This window comes from Zingiber officinale, chromosome 2A, assembly GCF_018446385.1.
Source record: "Zingiber officinale cultivar Zhangliang chromosome 2A, Zo_v1.1, whole genome shotgun sequence".
NCBI lineage: Eukaryota > Viridiplantae > Streptophyta > Magnoliopsida > Zingiberales > Zingiberaceae > Zingiber > Zingiber officinale.
Genome location: NC_055988.1, coordinates 94,880,373 through 94,903,501, shown reverse-complemented (window position 1 = coordinate 94,903,501; position 23,129 = coordinate 94,880,373). Strand labels below are relative to the sequence as shown.

The window sequence follows — 23,129 nt, the reverse complement described above, 5'->3', positions numbered from 1 at the left end:
GAGGTCAGCAAACGTCCAATACAAGACCGACTTTAGGCATAGGATATTAAAACATATGTCTAGGTTCTCAATTTTTATTAGGACTCATTATTTTTAATGTATTAAATATATTTTTATATGTTTTTTTAAAAAGAATGGAAAAAATTAGGGCCTACGTGATAAAAAAAAAATTATACAATCTCATTCTTTAAAAATTGGGATCATTATTTTTAATATATTTAATATATTTTTTAGAATAGAAAAGACTAGAGCTTACGTGATTAAATATTTACATGATCTATCTATCAAAGCTTCGAATTTCATAAATATCTTATTAGGATTCAATGGATAGAGTCATAAAGAGATTTTTTTCAACAAATTAAATTTATTTTTAATTATGGATATTATTTTATAAAATTTAATATATTCCTCTTTTATATCTCTCAATCCTATTCTTGTCATATTTCGTGATGCTTTCTTCTTTGATCAATCAGAAAATTAGAAATTTTTTATCTTATCCATACAATGCAAAATAAAAAAGTTAGTTTTTTTTTAAGTTTCTACTCTTTCCTTTTTCCAACTCCTTCTTTCTGGGCTTCTCTTGCTCATTGAGATTGGAGAAGAGAAACCACACCTAACACGCTGATTCGGTCAGTGTTACGATGCCCCTTGCTTAATTAAATTCAAATGTTGATGCATTCATTTATATCGTGTTTGATCAAAATGGAAGATTTTATATTTTTTTTAGCAATAAAGAGTTAGATACCTTTACCATTTTGCTTTCTTGATAGACATTAAATTTAACTTTTATTTAGATATATTTACAGTCATAAATTATTTGATTTTTTTTATCTTCATTCTATCATTTACAATTATTCTGGTTTAGGTAATAGAAAATATGATTTATTTTTTCTTTTGATCTGTGCCTAAAATGACTTTCATTTAATTCTTGATAAATTATAATAGCTGGTTTGATCTCGATCTTTGTTTTCTAAAGATTGTATTTAGTTTTATCATTTTGTACGTTGTTCTATATTTATTTATTTTTGTGCTTCACTGATGATGATGAGTTGAGCATGACTACATGAGAGCATGATTTTTTTTTTTATTGTTATCCTATTTCATTGTTTTTATTTCCTCAATGTTGTTTCCTTTTACAAGGGTTATTCTCTCCATTTTTCATTTAAAATAATTAGACATACTTCTATATTTATTCATTTTAAAATAATTTTGAATACCCTCAATTTTAACTAAGTGAATTGTAAACTTATTATCTACTTGAGGTATATTATTATATCTAATAATAATACTCTATTTAATATCGTAAAATTTATATTTATTTAAATTTGATTATCAAAATTTGAATATGAAAATTTAATTAATAATTTTACATCTAGAAGTAAGAAAATTAAATTGTATAAAAGAATATTTTTTAAAATTAATACTTAAAATGTTAAAAAAATTTAAATCACCATTTTCACCCCAAGTTTGAATGAAACAGATGAGGACTTTTTTTTAAAAAAAAAACAATGTCAATGACCTTGTGAGATCTTTGCACTGCATTAGTTTGGAAGTGGATCCAAACCCTTATCGTTGCTCAAATTTCCCCTTAGGAGAGGGGATCAAATTCTAACCAGAAACTTTTTCAATATATTATATAATTTTAAAAAAAACTTTTCTAAAATTTTATTAATACCAAAATGTCTCCAAGGTTATTGTCTTCTTGTCAAAATATCTCATTTCTAAATGGATAGATAGGAGATATTTTGACATCAGAGTAAAAACTTTAGATGTGTTTCAGCACTAACAAACCCTTCAAATCTCATAAAATGTGTTCATACATATGCATCATTTTTATCAACACATGCCAATAGGAAACTCTGGTTTATTTGGATTCAAAGGTAATTTCAGTCTAAATGAAAACTGTCATCTTCACGTGCGTACAGTCCAGAATAATCTGGCATTTGAGTTTCGGATATTAATATGTTTCTACAGGTATGGTGTCTGAGTAAGATTTTATACGAGTGCATAGTTTTCATCTTCAAGATGATAATAGTCATGAGTTAAGTGCATACCCAAGTGCCATGCCAACGAGCGCCATCAAGACCACAAATAAGAATGGAAAGCCTGTCTGCTCCTTTGCAGTATATCTTCTTAGCAGAGCCTGGAAATGCAAGGGAAATAAGCAGAGGTTCTATCAGTAATAAACAGGTATCATCAATCTCTGAACAGTTTTGTGCTCAAGGAAGGTCTGAATTCTAATAGAGTGATTATCGAACTAACTTAATGTTTCCTTGCATGTACTCGAGTAATAGTTATTTTGACCTACTTTACGGAGACTGAAATATCTATTTTGCTTGATGAACAAAATTATGAAATGCATATTCCATATATTCCTCAATTAGCGCAAGCTATTGTTTGGCAACATTGCAATTCATTGGTTGGATTGCCTCATCCAACTCAGCATCAAATTCACTGTACTTGATAGCCTGGTGTCACTGGGGTAAATTTCTGCCTTCAAAAATTTCCTTGTACGGCAATCATGTCCCGCACTTTGACCTACCAACAAATGCACCACCGAGGTACAAAGAAAGTCCAATGCAAAGACACGACAAAAGCCACAAACAAGCAACAAACAATGTACAGGAAAACTCCCAACCATTTTTATTTCCGTAATAACAAAGGAATACAAGTAGAACAACAAATTTCGCTCACAAATCCCCTTGGACTTGTCTATAATTTTGCCCACAATTTGCCTCCCTCAATTCCAATGACAACCTTGCCTATTTATCATGCATAGGCGGTAGTTACAATGGAGGTTACATGGTGGTTGCACCAACCACTTGTGTCACATGTACAAAACTAAATCAACTTGCACAAAACCGTTTTGTTCACATGTCTTGGCTGCATTGGCACCATGCCAAGTGGCAGTCTACACACTTTGTGCATTGCCTCATCATTCTGCTTCACTTGGTCTATGCTAAGTGTCAGTCTTCACCACTTGTGCTTTGCCCCATGGTTTTGCTGCACACCTTGTGCTTGACCACGATTTTGCTGCTTTGGCACCATGCCAAAGTCTGTCTGCACCATGTCAAAGTCTGTCTGCACGCCTAGTGTTTGGCCCATGACGCCACTTCTTTGGCACCGCGCCAAAGTCTGTATGTGCCTTGTGCTTGGCCCATGGCTCCGCTTCTTTGGCACCACGCCAAAGTCTATATGCACATCCAATTCTTGGCCCATGGCTCCGTTTCTTTGGCACCACGTCAAACTTTGTATACAAGCATTGTGAATGGCCCAAGTCCAACACCTCGAACTTGGGCAAAATAGTCGCTACAGCTCCATCCATTGTGCTGTATTACATGCGCCCGTTGCATGTCATGGCTCACTTTTCCTACAAGCCTTGCTTGGCTAAATGCTCGGACCCAACACGTCCAAATCCTCGCACCTGCTCGCCACAATCCAAGTCTTGCCCCTGCATGACTTATGGTTAGATAGCCCTACACGCTACCACACATTTGTTGCTGCTTGTCATCCCCTGTATGCATGCCCTGCTCGCATGATCACCAAGTATGTTTCCTACATGACTTGGGCTTTGGACAACCCCCCGTGCACTGTCACAATTCTCCACTATTTGGCATGCCTTGCGCACATACCATACTCAGAAAATTGCCAAGTCTGCCTCCTGCATGACTTGGGCTTGGGCAGTGCCTTGCGCACTGTCGTATCCGTTGCTAGGTATGCCTTACGCACATGCCACACCTGGATGGTTGCCAAGTCTGCCCCTGCATGACCTAAGCTTGGACAGTGCCCTGTGCACTGTCGGAATCCTTCCCGCTGATTGGCATGCCTTGTGCACATGTCCAGTTTGGATGATTGTCAAGTCTGCCTCCTGCATGACTTTGACTTAGGCAACCCCCCGCGCACTGCTTGAATCCGCCGCTTGGCATGTCTTGCTTATATGCCATGTCCGGATGATTGCCAAGTCTATCCCTACATGACTTGGGCTTTGGACAACACCCCACGCGTTGTCGCATCCGTCGCTTAGCATGTAGCGTGACTTGTGCACATGCCCAATAGGCTGGATGTTTGCCAAGTCTGCCTCCTACATGACTTGGGCTTGGGCAGCACCCCATGCACTACCAGAATCCTTAGTCGCTTCTCAACATGCCTTGCGTGCATGCTCGACTTGGACATTTTCCAAGTATGCCTCTTGCACGACTTGGGTTTGGACAGTGTCCTGCACACTACCACATCCATGTCGCTGCTTGGCATGGCTTGCGGCCATACTTGACTCGGATGATTGCCAAGTCTGCCTCCTACATGACTTGGTCTTTGGACAATGCCCCGTGCGCTGTCAGAATCCTCGCCGCTGCTTAGCATGCCTTGCGCACATGCCCAACTCAGATGTATGCCAAGAACACCTCCTGCATGACTTGGGCAACGCCCCGCGCTGCCGCTTCTTTGCTTGGCATATCTTGCGCACATGCCACGCCCGCTTGTTTGCCAAGCATGCCTCCTGTATGACTTGGGCTTGGACAGTGCCCCGCACATTGCCGGTCTACTGCTTGGCATGTCTTGCGCACATGCCAGGCCCACTGGTTTGCCAAGTTTGCCTCCTGCAAGACTTGGGCTTGGAGGGCCTTGCGTTGACCAAATTCTTCGCTGCTTAGCATGTCGCGAGCCCCACGCACATGGCCAATAGGCTAGATCAAAGAAGCAACGCCCAATCCTCGTGTCCAGCCAGCCACTAAGTTAGGGGGCTAACACTTGGCCTGAATGCATAAAGCCAAGGGACATTCGTGACCTGGCAATATCAAATACTAAAGCTCACAATCAAGTTATCCTAGTTAGACGGTGATGTAATTTGGCACATACAATTGCCGAGGATTTGAGACTAGTGTGGCCAGAGATAATCCTTTCTAGGTTATCAAATTTAAATCCCCTTTCATATCTCAAAACCATAATAACTGGTTTGTCATCTGAAAGTTAGGAATACAATTCAACAAATTTATGGCTAAATAGGTGGTATGAAAGGATTCCTCTTAAATCAGTATTCCATCTGTTTGTTGAACACTCAAGAATTTATTTATAGGTGACCCAACTTAGAGATTTTCTGAAAGACGTATCACAGGAGTTGCAGGAATTGCACAAAATAACAGAAACAGTGTGATTGCAAAGTGGTTTGGCAGATATCTGAATCTGGAGAAGGAATGCAGCGCAATTCTCCAATGTTCAGTCAAACTACAGTCTTATCAAGCATTGGCCAATAGCTCAGATTGATAATAGAAAAGCTTATAAGGTTTGCTCCAAGGAAAGCAAATATATTCAGATGGCTCATCATCAATAACAGAATTCTAACAAAGATAAACCTCTAGAATAGAGGGATACTCGTAAATGATAGCATTTGCATTTTCTACAAAAGCCAAGAAGAAGAGACTAAGCATTTATTTACAGCATGTGTTTTCTCTAAAAGTGATGGGTTCTAAATTGCAGCAGACTGCAAAATTCTAATCAAGGAATTGATCAACGACCTTACAGAGAAGGATGGGAGCTATTGAACCAACAACATCATCTCTATTTTGGCATTAGCTAAGAGTTATGGTGGGATGCAAGATAACTCCATTGATTCTGCTTCTTTGCTCAGTTGTATTAAGCTAATAATTTCTCTGTTTTATCGAGACAGTTGTGTCTTTGTTTGGTGCTCCAGCAAAGCTACCCAATTAGTCATCTCATTTTGTCATCTGCTGATACAACAATGTAATAAGAATGCATCTCTTTCCAACCTATACTAGCGTAACTACTTAGTAGGAGTCTTTCCTACCTACTGTCTTTTTTTTTTTCAAAATAAAAATATTCATACCTTCATCTTGCCCCTTACATATAAGATTTGTCTTAGTAGCAAGAGAAAATTTCACTTATATTTGATAAATTATGTTTTACCACCAACCTTTGCAAAATGGTATAATTTTGCTCCCTGGGATTTAAATTGTTAGTTCAAAATGACAATCAATAGAACAAAGTTTCACTTCCCCCCTATAACTTACCTCCTTTTCTAAACACTTCAGATTAACAAAATGCCTCTAAAGTTTCCAAACTCTTATCATTTATTGTAAATAATAAATGATTTTTCTTGACGAAATAGTGCTGTGGCAAACATGTAACTTACCTGCCATATTATTTCATTAACGAAATCATCAAGTTTGAAAATCCTAGAGGTGTTTGACTATTTTAAAATTTTAGAGAGCATCTATAAAAGAAATTTGAGTTACAAAGGACAGTGATATTATTTCTATGATTTGTGATCAACATCACCTCAACCCCTAATGGTCGTAAGCTCAAATGGCAAATGATATGGTTGTGCAAAGGTTGGGGAGTAAAATGTAATTTATCAGAATTTAAAGGGTGAAATGAAAAGGTTAAAAACCGGGGACAACTTGAGATTTTCTCTAATAGCAAAAGACTAGTGTATTTGTTTCAAACAAAAATTAACTCACAATTTCTCCTTTGAATTTATCTCTCTCTTGGGTAGAAGCATTAATCTCCTCCTTTAGGCTTGCTATAGTCTTCTCAGCCTGCAATGCAAACAATTCCATATCTTAGAATATAAATTATAGACAGTAGCCATAACATATTTTCAATAAAAAAACTGTAATCTTTCTATGTAAGATAATAAAACTTCAATAATTCAATGTTACAACTCATAGTAAAAATAAAATGGCATAACAACAACAACAACCACCAAGCCTTATCCCTATAGGTGGGAACCCACAAATTACAACTACAACCTACATTTAGAATGACATGCAGGCTAATATATAGTTCCTTTTTAAAAGGAAGTATATATTACATTATTATTGGATAGATGTGGAAAATTGATGGCTGAAAATGACCCAAGCCAAGTTGACATGTAAATTATGAGGGAGAGCTAAAGCTCAAGCTCTCATCACCTATATTTGACTGAGCTTGAGCTAGCCATGTTATTTAGTTAATTGAATTCGGGTTTAACCTACATTTATATATGGAGTTGGTTCAGGATTATGAAAAACATACCCATAAATGAACTTATATGTGAACCCACAAATGAGTTTGTGAATGAGCTTGTTTACGAGCATATAAAAGAGTTGTCAATATATGTTGATTTACGGAGCTTATGGATGAAGCTTAAACTTCCTGATTCCTCAACTGCTCTTACTGAACTCATTTAGAGACTAAGCCTGACAATAACATTTAATGTAGACTGTCAAAACATTTAACCTATGTTACTAACTTGAAGGTGTTCTCTTACTGCTTGATTCCTTTTCCACTCAAATAAAATTACAATAAGCACAGTAAGTTTCTCCATGTAACTTAAATTGCACTAATGACTTGGTCTAGATCCTTTTGAATGAATTCAGACATGCAGTTAGTCAGGGTCTACAAAGTTCACGAATTCCACTGTTTAAGAGTGTGCCATGGGATACCATTGAGATATGAATGACATGGGAAAACAAAAATGCCAAACTTCTTTTTTGAGCAACAAATTCATCTTTCATTAAAAAAATGGTAGAAGAATTAGATATCTAAATTTGGCGTGCTTACTTGGAGAGAAAAATGAAAAAAGGAGAGGAAGTAGAAGAGAAGACTTGAAATTTTTAGTTTACTTAAAAGTAAAATTTAGGGAAGAAAAAAATATGGAGAAATAAAAACCATGAACTTATTTCATAATTCAATCACCCCATAAGTGGAAATGAAGTGAAAGAAGGGAGAACTGACTTAAAACTGAAATGATCACCTTACCTTTTTATAAGACATGGTTAACACTGAGGGCACAATGATCTTTTTAATAATTTCCATGTTTCTATGTTCTTTATTTTCTTGGCAAATAAATAACAGAGCAATATAACATATTTATTCTCTCTCATCTTCTTTCTTCCTTAGTAAACAAAGAGCAACAAAAAAAATCTCTTAAGTAGAAACAAAGTGAAAGAGGGGGATGCAATCCATAACATATCATAAATTGCCATATCTAAGCCATACACCAAGTATAATCAGCCAATTAACGAAATAACGAACCTCATTCAGCTTCAATACAAGACTATCCAACTGCAACTTCAAGTCATCAATATCTTTAGCAACCTAAATAAAAACAACAAGGTTCACGAACTTTAGTTGATTTAATGACCTTTTAGTCGATGAAAAAAGTAATCATTGCCATATCCAAGATAATGCAAATGATATGGATGATTATAACTAAAAGTAAAGAGCAACTCCTGAGTTAAATGTGGCATGGTAAATTATCAATTTAAACATTCATCATTAGATGGTACATATCCTAGTAATGTAGTGGATAACATCCAAATATTAAGTTAGCTAGAGTAGATCTTCCCAGAATAAAGAAGCAACATAAACATAAAGAATACTCCAATATCACCTACATGCAATGGGGTAAAGTTAGCTATTCCAAGTTCTTGATCATTTGCTATGCACGTCTCTTTCAAAATAGGCTCTCCCTGATTAGCCTCATTTGTGGCGGCTCCATTGTTTGAAACAGATGTTTCTCTCACCATAAGAACTTCCTTAACTAACTCACTCTTCGAATCACTCTCAACAGTTACAATAGGGTCAGCTGAATCAAGAGCTTTAAAGGACAGATCCTGCTTGAAAACCTCTTGGTTTGTTTCTACCTCTGGAGAATGTGGTGGACTGACAAGAACAACTCTCAACTTGTTCTCTTGGATATACCTACCAGTTTCTTTTGAGAACTGATGAGCCAAGTAAGAGCACTATCAACACAGAGCCAACCATACACTGCATATTCAAAGGCAAGAGTTCATATTACTGCTGTATACTTACAAAACTTGGAATAATGTCCTCATCCATGCTACCATAAGGAACAACTGTGGTCTGAATCAGGAACTTATCTTTTAACTGCATATCAGATGGGATTTCCTTTGATGCTTGCATAATAACTGAAATGTGGTTGCGTAATCATGTAAATAACCAACATAGAGAGCAATCAAATTGAAATAAAGACACTAAGAAAAGATTCCCAAATTTGAAATGCCTATCAACCGATTTTTAAATGCTATTTTCTACTCTTAAGAATTATTTAAAATAGTCCCGAGTGTATGCTAACCATTTTGGTTTTCCTGACAATCCCGATATCACACACAACTTTCCTACTTTTAACATCTGATTTCATAGTAAGCAACCTATTACTTGGAGTGGAACACAATCACCATCAAACTACATAGTTAACATGGCCAGCGAATAATAAATTTACATATTAACTTTTTTTATCCCTGAAATAATATTTAAAAATATAAATCTTATCAAATTAGTCCTAAAACATTTTAAAAGTAGTAACAATTTATTATTATAAATATTTCATATTGTTAATTATCTTTTTTTAATTATTTTTTTATTACCATATTTTATTATTAAAATCGTGACTCAGCGGACCAACATGGAAATGTCATTGCCTAGTCATACCCAAGCTTGTGTTGGGCTTGAGGTGATCCTGTCCTAAGCCATGCCCAACTTGACATGGTTTCGATAGGAAAAATCAAGCCTAAGATGTTCCTGGCTCTATGAAACCTCCGCACACACATGCGCATATACATACACACAGGCACACATAAAGAGAGAGATTATGATTAGTGTCTATTTCATATTATTTAGAAAAATAAAGCATGTTTCAGCATATTCAACGTGTTGTCTATAAATGAATTCACTATTGAAATGATATATTTATGGGATTTTGGAAAACAGCCAGGCCTAAATACGATTCTAAATAAATACAGTTTACACATTGTCAATTTTTTAGTGAAAAAGAAGAAAAAGAGAAACTGCTTATAAGTAGACGATGAATAATATAAAAAGTATTTTCATGGTAGAGGATATCTTGTATTGTAGTATCAGAACATATCTTTAACTGGTTCACTATTTTTTTTCCTCAAAAACTAAGTTGTTTGCTTTTGTTTATTGTCAATGTATTTTGTGAGAAGGGTCTTCTTAAAGTGAAGATCTTACCTGATATTTTATCTCCAGTTTCGCAATATATTGCATGTAAAAGCTAGACAATAGCCCAATAACATGTGAGGCCTTGAGCATGTCTAACTAAAGGCAAGGGAATAAAACAAATTTCTGATTGCTGAAGTAGCACAGCTTTTAAAAGTGCATAATGTATGATAATTACCATGTCTAAATCAGGTACATCACAGCATGTAGGATTGCAATCAACGAGAAGTGAGAAATCAAACCTATGAAATCGCATGTTGATCTTGGTAGAATGATTCCTGTATTTGGACGAACACAATATCGCTTAGGAGATGTAGTTTTAACCTAGAAAACATGGTACTAATTCAATCAGATTTTACAAGAAAAAGCTTTAAGTACCATTAAATTGACAAAATTCAGAGACCACGTTCAATGTAGATTAAAATCGTTGGTGTATCTTACAGCATTTATCAAGGGAAAGCTAAGCATGTCAAGTATTAACAATTAAATTAACTAAAAATATTATATGACATGAGAGTTGATGATAGAATAGAACATACGGAGTCAAACAAATATTGACAGATGGAGACACCATAGAATATGTTACTCTACAATGAGTTTGGCATGAGAGAATAAATTGGTGCAAGATAGAGTTTTAAGCTTTATATAGCTAGTAATTATGGCCATTTATATTTACAAACTCAATGCAGTAACAAGCAAGCAATTTTCAGAATATGGTTTCGTGACGACATTGCAGTGGGGTGAAGAACAAATAAACTCTTTCATGTCTCTAGTCTTAAGAATAAGGCATTCACCTTGAATGCAACAAAATCTTTGGATTTGTTGACAAGTTGAACAGAACATGAACTCTGCTTTTTCAACTCAACTAAAAGAGCAATGCAATATGTTAGTACATATGTGCAAGACTAACAATTCAAAATAAGATGCCATCATGAAAAGAGAAAACAATACAGAATAAGATAATTGAAGAATATAAATAGCTCAAAAAAAACATAAGAGAAATCTAACAGCTATTACATATAAATCCAATTCTAGTACACATGAAGTACTAGTAATTAAAAGTTGCAACAAAATACCATGGTTAAGTTAGCATGCCAGATGATCATGACTGAAAAAAAAAAAAAAAAATAGTAGTTCAATGATGTTTCCAACCAATTTAATTGTATTCTGCTCGTACCTACATATTTTGCATTTATCCAGGAGAAATGAGCATACTAATAAAGGCAAAAATGTTGTCCTAGTGAACTTGAAATTTCCTGCTAGCTTCATGTTCATTTCCTCAAACAGAAATCCAAATTTTTGTTTTTATCTTTGGTAATAATTTTCATGAAATCTGTATTTTCTGTACAGTTCGTGCCTACATTTGAGCTTATATATATAGTCTTTCTTTTTAAAACTAAAGAACTCATTAATATCCCGTGATTTGTCCAGCTTTAAGTGTATTCATCAAAAATAAGTATTCGGTCCATGAAATAATGAAATGGACTTGCATCCTCCAAGGGGCACTGAAGACCAAAAATCATAATGAGACACTTGATAGTGCAGGTAAGATTCCAAAATGTACTAGGTTTGTTCACAATTCTTAGAATTCTCACTGAAGTCCATCAACATTACAATTGTAGAAAGGTGAGCAATTAAAAATGGAGTTTGATTGCCCACCAAAACCGCACCAATTTGAACATCCCAAACAATAAAGGAAGAACATCCTGCATAATCTAAAGGTCCATGAAGACGTATGCATAAACAAACTAAAAAAATAAGATTTGCCAATTAACACCTTCCCAAGTTCAACAGATCAAACGGACCTTCTTTTCACTGTTATATTTGCTAATCGCAATCAACAACTTTGGAGGTTGAAAGCAAACCGGACTGACCTAAGGTTGACTAATACCAAAAAGTCATGCACATAAACATTGAGATTAAAAAAAAAACTATCAAATCTACATAATGCGCAATAGAAGCTCGGATGGGTCTATCAGATACTTCTCAATAACGAAATCAGTCAAAACACATGGATTTTGATAAAAGAAAGGACGATTTTATGAAGCAGAATGTGATAACACGATCAATTCTACACCAAATCAACCACAGAAATTACCGTAAGTAAGACATCCTCATCGCTAACAAACAAGAAGACCATTTTGCTCCGATACTTACAAGTGAACCTGAGTTCCTGAGGATGGATTTCGACAAGCATTTCGCCCGCACCCATCGCCACCTTCCTCATCCAAAAGCGCACGGCTCCAAACAAACGGACGAAATCAAAATAGAAAGTGAAAGGGAGTAAGAAACATCGCTGGAAACGAAATCTCCAAGGGCCGCAGATTTAGATCTTCGGATGGCGTCGTGGCGGTAGGAAATAGGTGAGCTCTTCCACAAATTCCCACGAGATCATTGCGCGAGACGGGAGCGACGATGAACCCTAAGACGTCGCCCTGGAATCGCCTGGAAGAAGGCGAACGCCTCCATCTATTGTCGATCTACTATTGAAGACGGCAGAAGGCAGCAGCGAGAAGTAAAATTTGAAAAGGGCGTCAAATCTGCTTTACATACGATGACGCGGCAGTTACCGATTCGTAGGATATTCTTTCCCACGGTCGGCCCCGCGATATGGGCACGTGTGTCTTCCTTACAGGTGCGATTCGTTTCCTCGCGCCGTGAATTATACGCCTCGTTCTTTGGTATGGAGTTTAGTTTAATATTCTTACACCGAATTTTTTCCCATTTGAAGCGTATCTTCGCAGAAGTGGCGTGAATCTATATCGGCAAAGCCGAAACAAAAAGGCGTAAGAATATGAAATTGCATTGCGAGTTTACAACTTACTATTTAACACATGATAATTGAATATAATATTTTTTATTGTCAGTCATGTGAGGCACGATAAGAGCCACGTGGCAGGATCGGAACTCGATGAGAATCATATGGTAGGATCAAAATTCGAGCAATGCGGATTCCAATTGTTCGTCAGTGAACGAGTCATCGATGAATTGACTATTGTGTTTACTCAATCGTCGAACATCAGAAAAGAGCCTGGAGAAAGGAACTTTTCGATCAGCAACACCTGTAGGAGTGTGCTCATTAGAAGAAAACTTTGGTGTCCAAGCTCAGTCATTCAGATATTTAAATCAATTCTGATGGGAAAGGAAATAAAGAAGATAAACAGAATAGATAAAGTAAAGTACGTGTATATATTCATGTCCTTATCTTCATAGGACAAACTCCTTTCATAATATAGTTGAAGTGATATTCTCTTTTTTTTAATTGGACGTTATATTATAGTAATGAAAGCGCTGTATCGCTACATCTTCATCATATCAAATCGTCATCTCACCCATATTATGTATCTGTATATTTATACTGTCTTACCATTATAAAAAAATACAGATTTATGGGATGAATTGTGGGACGAATTTATAAAATTATTTTGTTAAAAATATTTTGGGACGAATTCTGTAATGATAAAATTTTGTCCCAAACTTCTTGTTGTCAATTTTTAGAACGAATATTTTTTTGTTACAAATTTGATAACAAATTTAAGGGCAAAATTGGCGACGAATAATATTTTCATCCCCAAATTTGTTGGCAAATTTGCAACAAAAATACTATTCATCACAATATTGTATACAATTTTGGAACAAATATATGTTTTGTTGTAAATTTAACAACGAATTTTGGAACGAATTAGGTGACGAATTTTTTTTTTTTTTATGCCAAGTTTGTCCCTAATTTGGCGACAAAATTTGACAATGAATTATATTTTCGTTGCCAAATTCTGAAACCTTTGCAACGAATATTTTTTTGTTACAAAATTTGCGATGAAAATTGAATTTAATTTGCAACAAAATCATTTTCGTCCCATATTTCATCCTAGAATTTGGGACAAAATTTGAAACGAAAATGATTTTGTTGCGAAATTATCGATGTATTTATTTACGATAATTTGGCGACAAATTATTTTCGTTGCCAAATTCGTCCCTAAATCAAAAAAAAAATCAGCAACAATTTATTTCTACAATTCAATCAATACATGCATATATATAACAAATTCAAATAACACATTATATACATTCAACACATCCTAATTAACAATATTACATCCTATTTCACATACATCTATTAATAATTGAAATCAAATCATAATGATTTGATACAACAAATTCAAATGTCTTAACAAGTTATACAAGATCTTTCTTCTTCAAGCTACTCCAAAATATTATACAAGTTTAATATTCCAAAAGCTATACAAGTCCAACAATCCAAGAAGTTAAACAAGGATTTAAATTTTTTTAAAAAAAAAACTAAGATACATCAACTCATCTTCTTTTTCACAAAAGCTTTCTTCCCTATCAAATCTTCTTTTCCTGCATAAAAATAAACAAATAAACCAGATTATTTGTAACCATAAAGATAATTACTTAAATTCTAGCAGTCTCATAATTAGTTTGCTTGCAGATTCGTTGTAGTACCTTGAAGCTAACTACAATTATCCTAAATATGATACAATCTATTTTACCATATCAAATTGTTATGATACAACCTATTTCACCATATCAAACAATAGCTACTGATCCGGTGATAAGGACGGGGGACCCTCGTCAGCGAGGGGTCAACGGCACGTGGAGGTTAAAGGTCAAGATAGTCAACCCGGAGACCGGCCGACCGGACGTGGCAGGCCTACCGACAGGGCCCCGCAGGCCGACCGACCGTGAATCCTCCGAACCGAATGAAAGACAATCCGACTAGGAGTCGGGTTTCCGATGCTCTAAGGTAAAAAGGTTTCAAGGGTCGAGCGGGCTGTCCGTTCGGCCGGTGCACAAGGCAACATAGGCAGGAGCAGTCTCATCCGAGCATATGACCGATGCAGAAGTAATATGTCTGCCGAGCGGCCGATCCGCTCGGCCACGGAATAGACAAGGAATGCAAGAGGACAAAGGAGACAGGGGATAACATCATCCTCAAGACACCTGCCGCCAACAAATAACAAAGTTGGCGGCCGAGCCGTACATAGAATCATACGGTGGAAGCTTCCACCGTCACATCCGGGATATGCTCGGACGATTGCGGAATGACGCCAGAGGTACTTTTCTGACACAGACTTGTTAATGTATGTTTGGGGAAGCGTGCACGCATCGGGAAACGTGCCCGCGCTTCCCCAGGGTCCTATATAAAGACCCCCGACGTCGACGAAGGTATGCACACATCTCTACTGTAGCCTCGTTACGCTGCCTCTCTCGTTGCCTGACTTGAGAGTCGGAGGGTCGTCGCCGGGAAACCCCTCCCGGCTCGGCTTCTTTGCAGGATCGTCGGAGAGCTACACCACCAGTCGGAGACAGCGGAGCGTGCCACGTCCCCAGCGCCCGTCGACTCAGCGCTCGGACAGGATCAAATTGACACCGTCTGTGGGAACGCACCTGAATCCGAGCCAAGAAGATGGAAGAAGCTGGACGTCAACTTTTGGTAACGCTCTCTCCTGAAGAGCTCGAACCACTCGTCCAAGCGCGAGCAGCGAAAATTATGGAGCAGCAACAGAAAGCTCAGGCCGAGCAGGCAGTGCAGCAAGCAACATCAGCTTCGGGGGGCCGAGCGCCACCTGAAGATCAGCAGGAGCAGCTCTCAATATGGGGGCAAAACAAGGGGCCAGCCGGCACTCAGATGGGGGCGTCGCCCTCCCCAATACCTTTCCATCGGGCTCTATTCCAGACGCCCTCGGAGGTAGCGCAAGCCAATCAAGACAAGGGGTCTTCATCGGATGAAGCACCCGTCCGGGACGTCAGAAAAGGAAAGGCGCCCCGATCGGACTCTTCACCCGAGCGGATCAACCGGCAGTTTTCGGATGCCATTCTTCGCTATCCACTGCCGAAGCACTATGCACCCCCCGCGATCGGGGAGTACAACGGGACAACAGACCCAGACGACCACCTGGGTAAGTTCGACAGCACCGCCACTCTGCATCAATACACAGATGGCGTGAAGTGCCGAGTGTTCCTCACCACGCTTTCTGGATCGGCGCATCGGTGGTTTCGGAGATTGTCGGCCGGATCCATCACCAGTTTCAAGGAATCCCAAACGGCGTTCCTCCATCATTTTGCAAGCAGCAGGCGTCATCAGAAGACAAGCATCAGCCTGTTTGCCATCAAGCAAGGCGCGAGGGAGCCGCTCCGAGCGTACATCCAGCGCTTCAACCAGGTGGTCATGGGCATTCCAACGGTCACCTCGGAGACAATGATGAACGCGTTCACGCAAGGACTCGTGGATGGTGACTTCTTCCGATCGCTCATCCAGAAGCTGCCCCGGGACTACGACCACATGCTGCATAAAGCCAACGAATACATCAATGTGGAGGAAGCCCAGACGGCGAGAAGAAAAGAAGTTCAGAGCGACCAGCCAGCTCCCGCCGAGCGGAAGCAGCCCATCAGTCACCAACCACCCAGAGGACCGCGAGCCGAAGTCGCCCGTCCTCATCAGCATACTCGGTCGCACGCCGTCCAACAAGTCGCGGCTGATCGGCCCAAGCACAAGGGGAAGGTATGGACCCCGATGTTTTGTTCACTCCATCAGTCGACCACTCACAATACCCGCGACTGTCGGAGCCTACCCCCCATCGCTCATCCCGCGCCGAGGAGTTACCGCCGTCGATCGCCTTCACCAGACCGGCAATATCGACAGCGGAGCCCCGTTCCAAGGATAGAACGAAGATCCCCCGAGCGGCATCATCTTCAGCAGCACGGAGTCCACCACCGAGCATCAAATGAACGACCTTGACCTTCCGCTCGGGAGGAGGAGAATAGGGGCAACACATCTCGAGGAGAGATCAACATCATCACCGGGGGGCCGACCGGCGGAGATTCTAATAGAGCCAGAAAGGCGCACACGAGGCAGCTGAGGATCCACGCGGTCGGCTGCAGCCAGGAAAGGGCGAGCGGACCCGAGATCAGCTTCGGGCCCAGGGACCTTCAAGGAGTTGAAGTCCCTCACGATGACACCCTGATCATCCGAGCGGTAATAGCCAATTATACTATTCACCGCATTTTCATTGACACAAGCATCTTGGTCAACATAATCTTCAAGAAGGCCTTCGACCATCTGCAAATTGACCGAGCCGAACTACTACCAATGACGACCCCCCTCTACGGATTTACAGGGAACGAAGTCTTGCAAGTCGGCCAAGTCCGACTAGCTATCTCGTTGGGCGAGGAGCCGCTCAGAAGGACGAGGACCACCACCTTCATCGTGGTTGATGCTCCTTCTGCATACAACGTCATCCTGGGGCGACCGACTCTCAACGAGTTACGGGCGGTCGTCTCTACCTTCTGCCAGAAGATCAAATTCCCGGTGGAAGATCAAGTAGGGGAGGTGCGGAGAGACCAGCTGGCCGCTCAAAGATGCTACGTGGAGATGGTCCGAGCCGAAGCGAAGTCCGCTCGGAAAGTGCCGCGGGTCAAGGTACATGCTATTAATGAAAAGCCACCTTCATTAATTTATGAAGAAAAGGAGGAAGTGCAGATTGACTCATCCCGACCGGAGGCCACCACCTACATAGCATCCGATCTGGAGGAGAAGCAGAAGGAGAAGTTGATCAGATGCTTGCGGCGAAACTGCGACGTCTTCGCCTGGTCGACCCATGAGCTGCCAGGGGTCTCGTCGAGCGTAGCGCAACATGAACTTCATGTCCGGCCAGACGCTCGTCCGGTGAAGCAAAGGAAGAGGGACTTCAGCGCGGAGCAAAATGTGATCATCCGGGCGGAGGTAGAGAAGCTTCTAGAGGCCGGCCACATAAGGGAAGTACAATTCCCAAGTTGGCTTGCAAATGTGGTCCTAGTTTTCAAGCCGGGCAACAAGTGGAGAGTCTGCATCGACTTCCGGGACTTGAACAAGGCTTGCCCGAAGGACTTCTACCCCCTTCCCCGGATCGATCAGCTGGTTGACTCCACGGTCGGGTGCAAGCTGATATGCATGCTGGATGCATACCAAGGCTACCATCAAGTGCCGCTCGCCCGAGAAGACCAAGAGAAGGTCAGCTTCATCACGGCGGACGGCACCTATTGCTACAATGTAATGTCGTTCGGGCTGAAGAACGCGGGAGCCATCTACCAGCGTCTGATGAACAAAGTCTTCAGGGAGCAGATCGGACGCAACTTAGAAGTGTACGTGGACGACATACTTATCAAGTCCTTCCGGGCGGCCGATCTCTACGCGGACATGGAGGAGACCTTCCAAACGTTGAGAAGGTACGACGTCAAACTTAACCCTCAGAAGTGTCTGTTCGGGGCAAAAGGCGGGCGTTTCCTGGGCTACATTGTGACCGAGCGGGGTTAGAGGCGAACCCCAGCAAGATAAAGGCATTGCAGGATATGCCGCCTCCCAGAAATCTCCGAGAGGTACAGCGTCTCACCGGTCGGATAACGGCGCTGTCAAGGTTCATTTCTAAGACCGCCGACCGGAGCTTGCCATTTTTCAAGATTCTCTGTAAAAGCCACCAAGTTCCAATGGGATGAGGAGTGCGATTGGGCATTCGAGGAATTGAAGACTTATCTGAATTCCTTACCCATGTTCGCGAAACCAGTCGAAGGTGAGCCGCTCCGCATTTATTTATCTTCAACTGAGCATGCTGTGGGCTCAGCATTAGTAAGGCCGAGCGGTGAGGAACAACCAGTGTACTTTTTAAGCCATATCTTAAAAGATGCTGAGTCTCGCTACACCGGTCTTGAGAAGTTGACTTTCGCCTTGGTACTCGCCGCTCGGAGCTTGCACCCTTACTTTTTGGCGCACACCATTATTGTGATGACAAATAGCCCGCTCGCAAGGGTACTCCTGAACCCTGAAGTATCCGGACGACTCATCAAGTGGACAACGGAGCTTAGCGAATTCGACATCTAATACCAACCCCGCTCGGCGATCAAAGCGCAGTCCTTGGCAGATTTCGTGACCGAAGTACGAAAGCCCGAGCCCGAAGCTACATAGAAAATATATGTGGACGGGTCGTCAACTCGTCTCGGAAGCGGAATTGGGATCATGCTACTGTCGCCTCAGGGAGAGAGGATGCATTTATCCATCCGGCTGGACTATCGGGCAACAAATAATGAGGCAGAGTACGAGGCCTTCATAGTCAGGTTACAAGCCGCACGGCATGTTGGAGCCAGTCGGATCGTGATCCACTCGGATTCCCAGCTTGCCGCTCAGCAACTCATGGACGATTTTGAGATAAACAATGCGAGACTCAGATTGTATGCAGAGGCCTTTGAGAAACTCAAGACCGACTTCACGGAGGTAGTGGTCCAGAAGATACCCCGAGCGGAGAACCAGGCGGCAGATGAGTTAGCCAAACTCGCGAGCTCAATATCGTCGGTCGTCATCCAGCCACCAATCGAGCAAGTATGTTTGGTAGCGCACATGGACCGGATGGAAGGCCTCACATTCCCGAGTGATTGGAGAACGACCATCATGGAGTTTCTGCGCTCAGGAGCCACACCCACCGATCGGGATGAAGCTCGGCTACTAAGGAGGAGAGCCGGCCGGTTCACTCTCATCGGAGATCAGCTTTACAAAAAGGCTTTCTCCCGACCGCTGCTAAAATGCATCAGCTCAGAAGACGCAGAGTACATTTTCAAGGAGTTACACCAAGGATCTTGCGGAGATCATCCGGGCGGACGGTCTTTGGCTAGGAAGATCCTGCTGGCCGGATATTTCTGGCCAACGCTGCACGAGGACACCGCTCGGACCGTCGCAACGTGCCTCTCCTGTCAGAAGTACCATAATTTCTCGCATAAGCCGACGGAGGAAATGAAAGCGTCCACCGTGTCTTGCCCGTTCAACCAGTGGGGCATGGACATCGTAGGACCCTTCCCTATGGCGACCGGATAAAGGAAGTTTCTATTGGTGGCAGTAGATTACTTCTCCAAGTGGGTGGAGGCTGAGCCATTGGCCAAGATAACCGAGCACATGGTCAAAAAATTCATCTGGCAAAACATCATCTGTCGGTTCGGCATTCCGCGTCGGCTCGTGTCGGACAACGGGTGACAGTTCGTCGGAAGTCAGCTCAAGGAATGGTGCAAGGGATATGGCATTGAGCAGCACTTCACGTCCGTGGCGTATCCCCAAAGCAATGGTCAAGCCGAAGTAGCCAACCGGGAGATACTCCGAATTCTTCGGGCTCGGCTCGACCACATGGGAGGAAGTTGGGTGGACGAGCTGTCGGGAGTCTTATGGGCCATCCGCACGACCCCTAAGGAGGGAACGGGAGTAACCCCGTTCCACCTGGTGTATGGAGGCGAGGCGGTTGTCCTAGTTGAAGTCGGCGTAGAGTCCGTCCGGATCCAGAACTACGGCGAGGCGAATTCTGAGCGGAGGCAGCTAGAATTGGACCTGATCGACGAGGAGCGAGCCAAGCGTCCGTTCGGCTGATGGCCTATAGACAGAGGATGAAGCAAAACTACAACCGCCACGTGATTCCTCGAGCATTCCAGGTGGGCGACTTAGTCTGGAAGAAAGTAAAGCCGGTCGGGGACGTAGGCAAGCTGGAGGCTCCCTGGCAGGACCCTTCAAAGTCGTCGAGAAGCTCCGATCGGGAGCCTACTACTTGGAGGATGAAGATGGACGACGGCTAGGGAGACCATGGAGCGCAAACCACCTCCAGCTTTATCGGGCCGGATGAAAGGTGCGCCGATGTAATGTATTTCATGAATATTCCATGCGAATGTATCATTTGGTTGCAGGAATCAAAGCTATCAGAACAAAACAAAGGCATGAGTATTGTGCGCCCATCGGATGGTTGTATAAAGGCATGACGAAGACCCCGCGCCGTTCGGCCGGGAGTATATTATCCGAACCAAATGTTCGATGACGAAGGCCTGCACCGTTCGGCCGGGAGTATATTATCCGAGCTGTAGACTCGATGACGAGGACCCCGCGCCGTTCGGCCGGGAGTATATTATCCGAGCCAAATGCTCGAAGACGAAGGCCCCGCGCCGTTCGGCCGGGAGTATATTATCCGAGCTATAAGCTCATTATTGAAGACCGTCGAGCTCCGACATTAAACCCTAGAGTCGAACTGGCGACTATAAACCCTCCGGCTTGAAGACCGTCGAGCGGCGACGTTAAACTCTAGAGTCGGACTGGCGACTATAAACCCCCCGGCTTGAAGACCGTCGAGCGGCGACGTTAAACTCTAGAGTCGAACCGGTGACTATAAACCCCCCGACTTGAAGACCGTCGAGCGGCGACGTTAAACTCTAGAGTCGGACCGGCAACTATAAACCCCCCTACTTGAAGACCGTCGAGCGGCGACGTTAAACTCTAGAATCGAACTGGCGACTATAAACCCCCCGGCTTGAAGACCGTCAAGCGGCGACGTTAAACTTTAGAGTCGAACCGACGACTATAAACCCCCCGGCTTGAATACCGTCGAGCGACGACGTTAAACTTTAGAGTCGAACCGGCGACTATAAACCCCCCGGCTTGAAGACCGTCGAGCTCCGACGTTAAACCCTAGAGTCGAACCGGCGACTATAAACCCCCCGGGCGGAAGACTATCTGGCGTAGACGCGATAAGTCATGCGGGCCCCGGCTCAGCGATAAACACTAGTAATCGACAAGCCTTGTCCATAGGGACAAAAAAGTGATAGCGTACTTCCGTCTGAATACATCGGCGAGAAGGTACTAAAGGGGTCGGCATGTGAACCGAGCGTCCGAGCGGCCGAGTTACCAAAGGCACTTGGCGACAATCTAACGAGAATTCCATTATAAGTGGGGTGTCCAGCCGAGTGGCCTAGTTATAAAGAATACTTCGTTAAGAATTCCTGGGGAAGGCCAGGCAAGACGAGAAACGATTAACGAAAAGAAAGAGGGGGGAGACGTGAACGATTGTATTTTGCGGTCTGATCGGAGGACACAAGTATTGACAAAGTTAATAACAAGACGATATATCCATTAAAAGTCCGACCCTTAGAGCCGATCGGAAGAGTTACAAAAAACACTACAAGAAAATCGTAAGCGCTCCTCACTCCAGGGGCTCGAAGATGGGCCCCGGAACGCATTCTAACAGGCCGGCCATGTCTCAGGGGGGGGGGGGGATGGAGGTATCCGCTGGGAGATGGCCCTTGGCCCTCAAGTAAATAGTGGTCGCCCGGATAGCCTCTTCGAAGGACAGGACTAGCCTATCGCTGAACTTGTTACCAAACGCGTCCGATCGGAGGTAGTTCCGTCTCATCACCTCGAAGCGGTCGGACTCTCCGTCCTAATATTCCTTTAGCGCCGCTCGGGAGGCGTCGAGAGCTTCCTGAAGATCTTTCAGATCTGCTTGCAGGTTAGCTTCAGTGGCAGATCGACTCTCTTTCTCAGCAGATAGCAGGTCGGTTAATTCCGTGACGTATTGTTCCAGCGCCCGAACCTGCACCTTCATTGTGTCCAGATCAGCAACGGCCCTATTTTTCTGTTGGTAGCCACAGTGATCTGGTGGTCATGGGACTTGACTTGAGCGTCGAGTCCAGCTACCCGGGTTTCCAGGCCAGAAGACTTGTGCCGCTCGACCGATAGAATTTTTTTCTATTTTGGCCAGATCGGACTTGAGCGTGGCGTACGAGGGCCCCTCAGCTAATGCCCCTCCAGAAATTTGGAGTTTCTTCAACTCCTCCTCCAGTTCGGCCAGACGATTGCTGACCGCAATATTCTCCACCCATTGCTGCGTTCGGATGGGATAATGTCAAGAACCTGGTGAAGTCGTCATAATAGTGTGTTAGGAAACATACCCCGGTGGCTTGCTGCATATGGCTGTCGGCTAGCTGACCGGGAGTCATCAGGACGACCCGACGCCTCGCATCTTCCCACGTCTTGGCGAGCGGCCCTCGAATAGTAACTTGATGCTCGGGAGCACTGGGCTGATCCGTCGCCAAAAGGAACTCCTCGGTGGGAAGACGGAGGACGAATTGGATCACTCGACGGCTGCTCGGATCCGATTGGGAAGAAACGACTCGGCTGGACGATTCGCCGATCGGCGTAGAAATAATGTCCGAGCGCTTGAGCCGAAGTCGGACCCAGGGCACAGAACTAACGGGTGGCGCTCCAGTCGAAGCTGCTGGCTGGTCGAGCTGGGAGGGAGTCCGATCAGAAGAAATGGCCTCATGCGCGGCGGGTAGCGGGTCGATCGTCTCTAAGG

The 23,129-nt window shown here is 42.6% G+C and overlaps 1 protein-coding gene across 1 annotated transcript; it reads right to left on the bottom strand.

Moving 5' to 3' along the window:
• Positions 1–1,850: 1,850 nt before the first annotated feature.
• Positions 1,851–12,489, bottom strand: LOC122041594 (vesicle-associated protein 1-2-like). The gene is made up of 8 exons (XM_042601335.1): positions 12,136–12,489; positions 10,773–10,843; positions 10,221–10,302; positions 8,812–8,927; positions 8,394–8,720; positions 8,032–8,094; positions 6,474–6,551; positions 1,851–2,143 (listed from the first exon to the last, which is right to left on the bottom strand). The coding sequence occupies exons 1-8, from the start codon at positions 12,203–12,205 to the stop codon at positions 2,036–2,038; spliced, it is 915 nt and encodes a 304-aa protein (XP_042457269.1). The 5' UTR covers positions 12,206–12,489; the 3' UTR covers positions 1,851–2,035.
• Between the last annotated feature and the right edge of the window lie 10,640 nt (positions 12,490–23,129).

What these genes read in the sequence shown, in the direction of transcription:
- LOC122041594 (XM_042601335.1), bottom strand. Translation starts at nt 12,205, where the DNA reads ATGAGGAAGGTGGCGATGGGTGCGGGCGAAATGCTTGTCGAAATCCAT. An exon ending in TTGTATTGAAGCTGAATGAG is followed by an intron (nt 6,552 to 8,031) that starts GTTCGTTATTTC and finishes TTTGCATTGCAG; the next exon opens with GCTGAGAAGACTATAGCAAG. An exon ending in ATAAATTCAAAGGAGAAATT is followed by an intron (nt 2,144 to 6,473) that starts GTGAGTTAATTT and finishes TTGCATTTCCAG; the next exon opens with GCTCTGCTAAGAAGATATAC.